This window comes from Orycteropus afer, unplaced genomic scaffold (genome assembly GCF_000298275.1).
Source record: "Orycteropus afer afer isolate SDZICR_OR568_19922 unplaced genomic scaffold, OryAfe1.0 scaffold00006, whole genome shotgun sequence".
Taxonomy (NCBI): Eukaryota; Metazoa; Chordata; class Mammalia; order Tubulidentata; family Orycteropodidae; genus Orycteropus; species Orycteropus afer.
In genome coordinates, this window is record NW_006921593.1 from 2,979,899 (window position 1) to 2,992,449 (window position 12,551).

Here is a 12,551-nt window from a genome sequence, read left to right on the forward strand (position 1 = left end):
GCCCTTGCAACGCTCACGGTAGTCAGACTGCGTTGCGTTGTACTCAGACATGACCTCCACAAACTTCCGGGACAGCGTGGAGTGCTGGAAGTGTGAGATGGGGGTGCGTCAGTCCCGGTCCACGGTCTCGGGCACCTGGGCAGCCCCCCTTTTACAACCCCCGCAGATCCCTGCCTGCACCTGTGTCTTCCGGATCCTCAGGTCGGCAGAGGAGCGGTTCAGGCCCTCCTCTTGTTCAATGCTCTGCTCAATGCCTGGGGGAGCAGAGGACTGCTGAGTGACAGTCCCCCATTCACCAGTGCCCCCAACCCACACCCAGGATCTGGCTCAGGACCTGGGGACAAAAGGGGGCTTGGGGAGACTGTGAGGGCTGAGCGGGTTGTGAGGCCACACAGGAAGCAAAGAGGAAACCAGGCTGACGGAGGAGGGGCCGAGCAGGGACCTCCTAGCTGGGTAGGTGTGCACCTGCTGCCATGCATGCTTGCTTGGGAGGCCTGTCTCTGGCCAAGCTTCTTATGTGAGCACCTACTATGTACTAGGCCTAGTGGCTCAGGCCTACCGTGTCTCTTTCTGCCCAGGAAGGCCATGTACCCAACCAGGGGCCACCCACAGGGTGGGGAGGGCCAGGGGTCCCGCCTGCAGAGCAGCAGCCTAGGCTTGTATATTTCATGGTCTGCATGTCTACACCCACATAGCACATGGGGGCCTCTGTATGGGACAGGCAGTGCTGGTCCCTTGTTCACCCCGTCAAACACAGTGCCAAGGAGCTGCTGAGTAACTGGGCATCTGGTGGCACCCTCATAGAGAAACAAAAGATCCAACCCACCACCTGGGGTGGCAGAGTCCCCCCTGGGCTAACAGAGGAAGTGGGCCTGCAGTGACCCTGCCCCCCAAACCAGGCCTGAGCCCAGACTCACTCTTCAACTTGGAACGAACTTTGTTCGCAGTCTTCTTTATGTCAGACATGAGTTCCTCCAGCTCCTCCTTCGTCTCTGGGGAGGCAGAGGGGGTGGGGGTAGACAGCCGGGGTTCCCCGCTGCCTGATCCCCAGGTGTAGCCCCAGCACAGGGGGCCGATGGGGGATACCGGGGGCATCCCCTCCCTCTCCAGCTAAGGCTCTGCCTGTCCCTCCGACCCTGGGCTGGGGCCGTACCAGTTGCAGTCTCTCACCCCTGCTTACTACCTTCCAAGGAGCTCCCTTCCTCCCTCGCTGGTTCCCCCACCAGCAGATAACAGATGGGTCTAAATTTAAGACAGGAATAATTGTGGAGCAGCTGGTGATGCTGGAGCTGGCACTGGGGCAGCCACACTTACTTGGTACTTGCCCGAGTCGAAGGTGGGGGTGTGGGCTCACCTAGCTAGCTCACCTGGTGGCTCAGGGGTGAGCATCTAGCCAGTAGGCAGTTGGGGGAGGACAGGGAGGCAGATGCCTCCCCTGACCCAGCATTCTTTGGGTCAGAGCCTCAAACACTAGTGGTGCAGCCCCTCTCCAGGTACTGAGCCCTGTGGAGGCTGACAGCTGAATTGCTAGTGGGTGGGAGGGGACAGAGGCACCTGGCCTTGATGGGAGCTGATAGGGATGAGGTTGAAGAGGTGAGTTCCTGGGACATCAGTCCTGGAGGTAACAGGCAGCTGGGCCTCTGACAGGATGGGGTTGGAGGGGGAGGGGGTGGCAGAGGGTTTCTGGCCCTTGTTCCAGATGGTACCATGGCCCTAAAGCAGGCAGAGTACCCGGCTCCCTCCATTCTCTGCAAGGAGCTGGCTGGCAGAATGGGGCAAGCTGGCTGCTTCCTCAGGGGTCCTGGGCAGAGCGATGGTCCTGGCGACACCCACGCCTCAGGCAGCCCTCAGAACTCCTCACCCTGCAGCCCCCGCTGTAGCCCCTCCAACTGCACCCCTTGTTGCCTCTGGGGCAGGTTTTGCCGACACAGGGGTGGCCTATCAGGAAGATAGGAGGTGGGGCCTCCTCCCAAGTGGAACATGTGAGGGGGGCCGGGGGGCTCTGAGGAGTGGAGGAGGACGCCTCGTTCGCAGGGAGAACAAAAGAAAATTCGGTTACCAGCTGGCTCCCATGTCTCAGCCTCTTTTGCTCAGACCCAAAATAGCCCAGCCCGGATGGTAGCCCCTGGAGGAGGCAGAGCCAGCCCTGGCCCAGGAGAGCCCCCCCACTCCCCACCATCCTTCCCAGACGTCAGCCCTAGCATCTCCAACAGGCAACCCTGCCCCTTGGCAAGCACCCGTCACGGCCCACGGCAGTGACCTCCTGCGGGTCCCGACTGCTCAGCTCATAGAGGGTGGCTCGGAACCTGGGTGGCCCCGGGGGAGCCCCACGCCCACCCTGCCAGCATGAGCACCAAGTCCCCACTCTTTTTAAGAGTCCTCTGCTCCCTCCCCCTCCTGACCCTCACCAGAAGCGGCCCACACGGTCACATGCAGACACTAAACACGGCAATCCCTGCATCCCAAGCCGGCTGTCTCAGACAAAGCCCTGGGGAGTGAGAAGACCTGAAGCCTGCGCTGCTGTGTGCCCTGCCTCGGGTGGCCCTCTCTCCTTCCCACCCTTCCCGGGTATAGTCTCCCTGCTCCCAATGGGCTCGGTGGGTGTGTGTGGCAATGGCCTGGGATTCAAGCACACCTTGGGGCTGTGGGAAGACTGATCTAGGTTCTTGAGAAAGCCGGTGGTCTGGGGAGTCACGGACAGGGAGTCAGTGTTGGAGACCAGGATAAAAACCCCACCCTGAAGGCCAGAGAGGTCCCAGGCCCTTCCCTGAGTGTCTGTGCTGTCCCCCTGGGGCTCCTCAGGCTGGTGCCTTCCAAAGGAGCAGGACAGGCAGGGAACAGAAAAAGAACACCGCATGGAGACAGCAGGTACATGGCCCAGTCAGTGTAGGTAGGCACCTCAGGGGCCAGTCACTGTCTCAAGGAGAGGAAGGGCGAGCCCCTCCCAGGGACCAGCCCTGCATGCTGTCAGCCTGGCTCTGGTTAGTGAGGTCATCAGCATCTCAACAGGAATCGTGAGGCAGGTCAGAAGGCCCTGCCTGAGGACACAGTGCAATCCAGACACACACCAGCTCCCTGAGCAGAGGAGGGAGGGAGGTAACTAGAGCCCCCAAAGTGCCCAGCCCTGGGGTACGAAGGTGGCCAGGTGCCAGGGCCGCCAGCTCCTTCCGGAAGCTCTGCCTGCTTGGCCGGCCTGCCCTCCCACAGTGCTTACGTCTCAGAGCTGCCATCTGCTCCCTGGGGAGGTGAGGGAGAGGGAGGGGCTGGGCGAGAGGCCTCCTAGTGATGGGAGATGCCGCTGACTCGGCCTTCCTCCTCCCTCCCAGACTCCAGGGCTGTGGCTGGCCCCATTGCTGTGGAGCAAAGCCAGCTCCCCAGGTGAGGGTGGGGCTGGCCGCGTGCCCCCTCGCAAGCCCCCAGGGCTGCCCTCCTCACCTAAGTCTCCAGTGGTTCTGGACACCCAGGACCCTAGGCCTGGGACTGGGGTTTCCATCTGAGGCTCCTTCCTTCCATGGAACCCCCCCCCAGCTGGCCAGGCCCGTGTACCCAGCAGTGAGAGGTGCCAGGCTTCTTGGAGGGAGGCCCTTCCCGGTGGCAGCCCCCCAGTCCCACACTCACTCTCATCGGGGTTGGGGGAGGCCAGGATGGTGCTATGCTTCCGCTTCACCTCTTCCACATTCTCCGAGATCTTGTCAATGAAGCCTCGGATCTCCTCCACCTGGGGACCATGGCAAGGTGACAGGGAGGGGCGCCTGGGCCCAGGGCTCAGGTGGAGAAGTGTGAGTTAGGGTGGCTGTTCCCAAGCACCCTTCTACGTGGGAGACCACTGTAAGCTCTAATCCCAAACTCCCCTCTGCGCTCAGTCTAACCAAAAACCAAACCCGTTGGCAAGTTGCCCCTAGAGGACAGACTAGAACTGCACCGACGGCTTCCAAGGCTGTAAATCTTTACGGAAGCAAAGCCCAAACCAAACCCGTTGCCCTGGAGTGGATACTGGCTCACAGCGCCCCTAGAGGACAGAGCAGAACTGCCCCAGAGGGTTTCCAAGGCTATCAATCTTTATGGAAGCAGACTGCCTGATCTTTCTCCCAGGAGTGGCTGGTGGATTTAAACAGCCGACTTTTCTTTCCAGTTAACAGCCCAATAGGAGCTCTGGTAGTGTAGTGCCTAAGGCACCAGACTGCTAACCAGAAGGCTGGCGTTTCAAACCCACCAGCCACTCCTCGAAAGGAAGGTTGGGCAATCTACTTCTGCAGTGATACTGCCTAGGAAATCCAAGGAGGGGTTGCTATGAGTCAGATCTGACTCAAGGCAGTGAGTTGGCAGCCCAACGCTTTAACCACAGCGCCACCAGAGCTCCTCAAGCTCACCTACTCACCCTCAAAATGGGTTAATTAATTAGTGTCCCCTGGGCTGCCCAGCCAGGCATAGCTATGTCAGAGACCTAGGCCTGGCAAAGAGGTGACACGTGGCCACCCGAGGTCAGCCAGTATACAGGAAGAGATGGAGTGGGCTGGCTCCCACCTGTTCAAAAAACTCGTCCATGAAGCGGTCTTGGTCCACAGTGACGGTGACATCATCATCGTCATCGCTGTCCTTGGCCTACACAGGGAGATGCACATGAGTGGTCTGCAGAAGGACCTCTGGGTCCCACTAGACCTGGGACCCCATGTGGCCTGGCACATGGGTAGAGACACTTGTTGTTGTGTGCCGTTCAGTCAGACCCGACTCATAGCAACCCCTCCTTGGGTTTCTGAGGCAGTATCACTACGGAAGTAGATTGCCCAAGCTTTCTTCCGAGGAGTGGCTAGTGGGTTTGCACCTCCAGCCTTCTAGCTAGCAGTCAAGTGCCTTAGGCACGACGCTACCAGAGCCCCTGAGTAGAGACACGGGGCATGTGTATACAAGTAGTCCAGGTGCAGCTCCAGGCCCCAAGTGTCCCCCTCCCTCCTGGAACCTCTTGCAGGGACAAAACAGGCCTGGCTGTGCCCTTGGCTTCCAGCCTTCACATCTGGAGCCACAGTGAGACCAGGAGGACCCTTGGGCACAAGCCTAAGGAGAAAGGTTCAGCCTATGAGATTGGTAGCAAGGCCAAGTGTCTGCCTCCTGGCCTGGAATTCCGTCCCCTGACCAGCTGCCCCTTCCTGCAGGTCCAGGGTGGTCCCTGCACACCTCTCACCCCAGGGTGCACCCTAGGTCTTGGTGTCCCTGGCCTACAACTCCTGAGCCTGAAGCCACCCAAGGGCTGGGTGTGTCTGCCGTTAGCTGGGCCTGTGTCTGGTCCCCTGCTCTTCCAGCAGACAGGCTGCCCAGAAGCCAGTGTTCTCTAGTCTTAGGGACCCAGCCACGTCCTATAGGTTTCATTAAGATGGAGCTCTGAGTTCCTAGGCTTCTTTTCCTGGGAGGGTTCTGTAGAGGGAGACGTGTCTGTCTGTCCCACTCTGTCCCAGGCCTGGGTACCACCAATGCTCCACCCTGTGGGCCCGTTCCACAGTGCCCCCCAGATGATTCTAGGACACATGGCCTGTGGGACTCTCACTGGCCCGTTCAGCCTTTTCAGGGGCTTTTCTCCCTGACAGTCTTGACACACCTTTCCTCTAGGCCGAGAGGCCAGTTACGTTGCCACTTGGCTCCAGGCTGCTTTAGGCCCCAGACACCGATGTTGGTCCCAGCCCCCCAGCCCTAGGAATACCTGTGCCAAAGCCACTCCCCAGCATGGGGCCAGTCATGCTACCTGCGACTTCCCAGCATGCCAGTCAGGGTCATTACTGTTGGCTCCCCGCCTTGGGTCTGCCAAGGTCAGCCCACTCTGCTGGCAAGGCCGAGGCCAGTCTCTACCCAAGGCAAGGATTTCCAGCGTGGCCACCCCAGGGCAGCCTAGTCACCTCTCAGCCTGGGATCTAGGGCAAGGTCCCACCGCCTCCATTCTTAGTGCCCTGTGGGAAGGGGACACTGTCTGGCTTGGCACTGGCCCCTCCCTTGATGCTCTGTCCTTTCAGGGCCGAGACCTGAGGCAGATGGAGGTCGAGGGGCTGGGAACTGAGGGGACCCGCCAGTCTGCTGGGCAGAGGCCCGGGTTCTAGGCCGAGCACTTGCCGCTGACAGCTGCAGGACTCTCTCAAGGGTCCTGTTGACTCTTCCAGCAAATGGGGTCAGCAACATCTGGCTGCAGGGAGTGAAGGCTGAGCCAGGGGGTGAGAACACAGCATATTCTGGGGTTCCAGTACCCCACCAAAGTGGGGATCAGACAAAGAGAGGGAGCTGGGAGCTTCCTGAAGGCGCGTGGGAGGGGCCTCATCAAGAGATCACACCTCCTCCCCCGAAGCTAAATAAATTCCTGTTCCCACTCCTCACCAGAGTCTGTGGCTGCCACCAGGTGTCTGCCCCCCACCCTGAGCCCGCCCATGCACACAGAATCTAGGAGCCATTTCCACACCTTAAAGCCAAGCCAGGCCACAGAGCTGGGTCAGAGGAGCCCCCCTGAGAGAAATGGAGGCAGAGTGCAGCCTTGAGGTGGTCAATTCCCCCCTCCCGGCAGCCTGCCAGTTGGGCAGTGGCCCCAGGACTTCCCACCTGCTCTGGTGGCCAGAGGTAACAAGGAAAGGAGACTTTTGCAGCTCCCTTTTCAGCAAGAATAAAAATGGCCAGCTTGGGCCAAAGACCCCAGAGTCATAGAGATCAGAATCACTGCCAGCCCCGCCAAGCCCCCCGCCCCTGCCTCAGAGACCCCTGGGGTGTGGGGTCGTATCACTGTCTGGGCCCCAGCCTGCCCATCTGTGCAGTGAGGACACATCTTGTCAAGGTGACCAGTTAGCTCTGACCTGCTCCCTCCAGAGCCTCCCGAGGGCTGAAGGCTACACTCAGTCTATTTTCCAGCAGAGGGCCCACACCTCCAGGCCCTCTGTCGATGAGGCACAGCTGGCAAAGGGAGACCCAGCGCAGGATCTTGGGGTACCTGGATGGGGGTCCACCCTAGAGGTGGCTTTGAAGTTGGCCCCCAAGCCAATCGGAGGGTTTAGGGCCTTGGACCAACCAGCTGTGGATCTAGGGAAAGCCTTGGAAGGACGTTCCCCTTTCCCCCACCTCCATCCTCACTAAGACCTCCCACTTCTTCCTTCTCAGGACCTCCTACTCCCACCCCTCCCCTTCTTTTCAGCACCCCAGCCTGAGGCCTGACCCCCACACACCCACAATTCACCTACAACCACCTCCCTGCCTCCACAATCCACCTCCTGTCCTCCCGGCTTTCCCCAGGCAATTTTGTCTGTCTAGTGCACTGACCCCCTTAGGCAGATGTTCCCCTCATCCTTGGAAGCCACCTCCTTCTGGGAGCCTTCCCCATCTGCTCCCGAAGTCAGTATCACTCCTCTGGTTCCCTACACACTGATTGCATCCTTGTCGGAACCCTAAGGGAATGGAAAAGTCACCTTGGCCTCTGCTTCCAGTCTGCAGTTACATGCCTCCAGTGACAGGGAGCTCATTAGCTTTCCCTGGTAGCCCCGCCTACCTTGGGCAGTGCTGATTGTTAGAAGATCCTTCCTTGTCCTGTGGTTTGGCTCCAGGCCATAAAGAACCTAATGACACCCTCTCTTTCTCTGGGGCGGATCTGTCAGTGATCTCAAGGCAGCATCTACATCCTCCCCGGGTTTCTCTCTCAGGTCGAGCATTTGCTCCCAGGGGCCCTAAATTGCAGCCCTTGTCTGAGTCTTGTTGTGTGTGGCCTGTGTTCTCCCGCAGTAAGCACAGAAATAGAATTGGCTAGTGACTGTGGTCTGAGCAGTACCAAAGACCTGACCCATCCCCTCCCTCTTTCTACATGGTCTACCTCTATTAATACAACCAGAGATCACATAAGTGGTCATACAGCACTTCCTGACAAGGAAAGCCCAAGCCCTTTCCCCTGCTGTCTCCAGTAAGGGACTTTTACTCTGTGAGAGAGAATCTGATGGCTCCTGACTGTTACCCCTGCAACTTCATCAGATCCGGGCCAGGGCCCGGCGGCCAGGTGGACGTACACATGCACTCTTTGAGAGGATGCACCTCTGCTTGCTAGCTGCCAGGCACAGAGTATGTACCCTGTTAACTGCTGAATGAGGAGGGTCCCAGCTCCCTGGAAATCTAGTGATCCTCTCTGAGTGGCAGTCACAGCTCCAGAAAGAGGGCTGGGTTGGAACTGGGGACGTGGCGGCAGCTGGAGCCGTGGGGCATTACAAGCTTGAGGGTTAAACGTCTTTTGGATGCCCTGCCCCACCCCAGACATCACACAGGCAACTACCTGCCATCAGCCCGAACCAGGTTGCACTTCTTTCTCCTAAGCTCCTTCTTCTGACCCCCCCTCCAGGCCTTGCTGTAACTCAGAGCCCCCAAACCAGGAACCTGGGGGCATCCCACACTCTGCCCCCTCCTCTCACATCCAGCCAACACCCAACCTGCCTGCTGCTTCTTACTCCTAATACAGTGGGTCTCAACCCTGGACTGGGAGCTCTGGTAGCGTAGTGCCTAAGGCATTTCACTGCTAACGAGAAGGCTGGCGGTTCAAACCCACTAGCCACTCCTCGGAAGGAAGATGGGGCAATCTCCTTCCGTAGTGATACTGCCTCGGAAACCCAAGGAGGGGTCGCTATGAGTCGGGTCTGACTCGACGGCACACAACAACACAACAACCACCCTGGACCAGCACCAGGATCCCTTGGGGGAACTTTAAGAAAACACTTCCAGGGTTCCCTCTTGAAGAACTGAATCAGAATTTATGGGGTGAGGGTGGCAAGGTTAAGTTGTTTAGAAGCCTGCACAGAGTTGAGGGCATGGCCTAGTCTCACCCCCTCACCTACAGGCTGCTGGATCAGGAATGGAAGTAACAGGGTGGGAAGCAGTGACCGGATTTGAACCTACCCTTCGTGGGTAGAGGTGGCCAGGGAGGCCGGCTGGCCTTCTCCAGGCAGGTGGTCTCTCTTGGCAGAGGCTCTGGGATTCCAGGACACTTCCCCAGAAGCGGGGAGGAGGCCAGGCAAGAGGATTGGAGGCCAGGCAGCCTCCAGGCCCGTCCCAGGGGATGGCGGCCGGCCAGGCGGCAGGTTGATTCATCACCGAAGCCTGGCTTTGGTTGTCTGCCTGGAGGGCTATTTTTTTTTCCTTTCCTCTTTTTAATGACTAATCAAAGTCAATATCTCTAGTACAGAGAGGCCCAGAGCTGAGTCAGGGGTGTGTGAGGCCAAGCAGGGGCTCCAGGAAAGAGGGCCCTCTGGTCCCAGCCCCCAGCCTCTCCTGCCTCCTCCTCCAGCCCCGGTACCCGGTACCCGGTTCTCAGTAATCAGTCCCTTGGCAGGGCCCCAGAGCAGCCCGGGGAGTGAAAGAGGCTGGGCTATGCCCCTAAGGCACCGTGTGACCCGGATATGCCCTGGTCCTTTCTGGACCTCAGTGTTCCGATCTGTTAAACAGGATGCTGGATTAGGTGGTCGCTGACGGCCATGCCATCTGTACCTGATAAAAAAAAACTCCACTCCACTGCTTGTTCTGGGAACCCCAGGGAGGTGATAGGTGGGGAAGGAGGGAGGCCGTGCTTGGGTGTGAGCTGAGAGCTCCCCTGCCCCGCTATTTTCACACCATTCTACAAGGCAGATACTATTGGCTCCATGTTACAGACGAGGAAATGGGCTTAGAGAGACCAAGGACCCAACCTACAGTGTTGCCCTCCTGGTGCTGTGGACGTCAGGGCCCGAGAAGCCTGCCATCAGGGCATCCCATAATTCCTCCTCTTTTCAATCACCCTCCTTTCTCTTTCCAGGCCCTCCCCAGCTCTCCTCTTCCAGGAAGCCAACTTCTAGCAGGTACCACGTGCCCTACACGGTCCACCATGTACATAAATGTGGTTTGGCCCAGGGAGGGTGGGTCACCTCCAGGAAGACCCCAGACAGAAAACCAAGGAAGCCTGGGGATACCCTGCCCCAAAAGTCTCTCCTGGGCCGTGTGGCCTGGACCAGTCTCCATCTCTCTTGGGCTACCTTTCCCATCTGCACCCCAAGGGCCTGCCCCTACTGATCTCTGAGGGCCTGTCTACAGTGTAGGGGCCCCCAACGTTCCCCTTCTGCAGAAGCGAAAGAAGGCGCCCCATGAGAGGTGGGGGCTGGAGAAGGCTGGAGGGCTGGGCCTGGCCTGCAGAGCGCTGAGGAAACACGCCAGCTCCTTCCCCAAGTGTGACTTTTATAAATAAGCTTGCTTCGCCTTCCTTCCAAATGTGGTGGCGTTGGGTGGGGAGGAGAAGGAAGGAGGAGGAGGGAGGGAGGGAGAGAAAAAGGGAGGGTGGGAAGGATGGGGGGTCCCAAGCACCCCCTCAGTCCATCCTCCCCAGCCTGCACCAGCTGCTTGACTCCTGGAGATTACAGGCTGAAAGTTCTGACTTCTGGGGTTCAAGGTCTCCCTCAAAGGTGCAGTCAGTCGGGAGACCCGTGACCAGCCTTCCCACCTTGAGATGCTGGGTTCTAGGGTTTCCTGTTTCCACTTTGTAGATGGAAACCTAAGGCCCAGAGGGAAAGAGACTTGTGGGAATGGCAGCCCCCACTCCTCCCCTCCGATGAGCAGGGCCACCCTGCAGAGGGGACAGCCTCCACGGCTCCGAATACTTCTGATGCTGCTCACAGCTCACCGTCTGAGAGAACATCCAGGCTAGTGTGTGCTCACGCATGCACACCTATGTGTGCATGTATGCATGAGGTGGGGGTAGGGGTGAGTCCCAGCGACACACCCCAGAGCAAAGAGACCTGCGTGCAAATCCCTCACAACCTGGCTCTCTTGGGGTTCTTACAGTCCCTGCCAGGGCTAAGTCTGACCATCTTCAGAGACTAGACGAAAGCCTCTTTCTACCATCCATCTTGATATGCCAGGTAAGCTACTTATTTGTGACTCAATTTCCCCTTCAGAGGAGGGGATGAGAGGCTGGTGAGGCAGCCCTCACCAAGTGCAATGGACTGTGCGCCTCCCCACGCCCCCCCCATACCCTGTCTGACCCACCAGGTACCCAAACATCAGCAAACACACCACATAGCCAATCCTCACCCAGATAACACTCTTTCTGATTCCCAGAAGCACAGGAAACTTGAGGGCAACCACAAGGGCTGGCGGGGGAAGTATTTAGAGACCATATACGGCTTGAGGGATCATCTTCTTCCTTTGAAACCTCATGGGGTTTACTCCAGGGGCTGGGCACCAGGCCAGGAATAATACAAGTCTGAGGGGAAAGTGTGGCTGCCATGTCCGAGCAAGGAGGAGAAGGAAGTCCCAGCTCCAGGACGCTAGGAGACAAGACTGGTAACATGGGGGAGACCCTGGCACAAACTCAGGGAGCCCCTGGGCAGAGGGGGCATGCCACAGGATCAATAGCCCAAAGGTTACTTGGAACTTTCTGTAAAAGGGGACCAAGGTCTTCAGCTCCAAAGTAGGTGGAGAGGGGGGTTTTGAGAAGCCACTGAGCTGGGGCCACCACAGATCTGTAGGTGGGGCCTGTCAATAGGGTGGTAAGGCAGAGAGTCAGTGAGACTCAACTTGGTACTTGGTCTAGGGTCCTGATCCTCACTCTCCCTCCGTCCTCAGGTGGGCTTCAATTCCTTCACTGCCCCTACCAACCCCTAAGGGCACGGATGCCAACAACCTGTTAAAGGGCAGAGGTCCAGGAAGGGCCCTGGTGAGAGGGCCAGGCCTGACGGACTCAGTCTGGGCTGGGCCAGGGTGGGCTCGGACTCAGATGCACCCTCCTACTCGCCCCAAACCCCGCCCCAGGAGTCACACCCCAGACGCCTGCCTCCGAGACGCAGGTAGAAAAAGAGATTCAGGTTGGAATCAGACCAGAGAACCCTAGAAGGGCCAGGAAACACCGGCAGGGGGCTTGCAAAGAAGCCACGATGGTGGACTAGGGGCGGGTCTGGCAGAGGACCGCGATCGTTATCGCCACCCGGTGGGGAGCCACAGGTGACGGGAGCCACAGGTGATGGGGGGGCGGGGCGCCCCAGAGAAGCTTCCAGCGGTGGAGTCTGCCTCCACCCGACGACCCGGTTTCCCCAGCCAGTTCCCACCGCGGTCCCGCCGTCTATCCCATCCAGGAAACGGGAGTGACAGGAATGAAAGTCAGTGGAGAGACAGAGATGGGACCTGCTCTGTGGGCGGAGGAGAGGTCAGGCTTCCGTTCCGCCACCGAACCCTAATAATAACCCCGACCCCCCAAAACAAGGGGGCGCGAAAAGTTTATCCAAGACCCCGGGCTCCTGCCAACAGTCCACAGACCAACGGGGCCGAGCTCGAGCGAGCCCGCGACCCCGAGGGGCTCCGAGGGGCGGGACCCCGAGGGGTCGGGGTCCCCCGCTCCGCATCTCACCCTGAGCCCTGCCCGGGGACGCGGGAGCCGCCGTCCCAACAGCCTCCGGCCCAGGGAAAAAGTCCCTGGCGCACCGGGCGCGGGCGGCAGGCGGCCGCGCGGGCTGCACTCACCGTGCGGAGCTCCTGGGTTCGGTCCTTCATGCTCCCGGGAGTGGCGGAGGCGCCGGCTGCAGCCTGCCAGCCCC

General features: G+C 59.2%; 1 protein-coding gene across 1 annotated transcript in view; it reads right to left on the reverse strand.

Moving 5' to 3' along the window:
- Positions 1 to 12,519, reverse strand: part of STX1A (syntaxin 1A) — a 16,789-nt gene extending 4,270 nt beyond the window's left edge. Inside the window, 6 exon segments of the mRNA XM_007940392.1 lie at positions 3 to 84; positions 181 to 254; positions 918 to 992; positions 3,619 to 3,718; positions 4,525 to 4,602; positions 12,478 to 12,519. Coding sequence (XP_007938583.1) covers positions 3 to 84; positions 181 to 254; positions 918 to 992; positions 3,619 to 3,718; positions 4,525 to 4,602; positions 12,478 to 12,507 — 439 coding nt within the window. The 5' untranslated portion in view covers positions 12,508 to 12,519.
- Between the last annotated feature and the right edge of the window lie 32 nt (positions 12,520 to 12,551).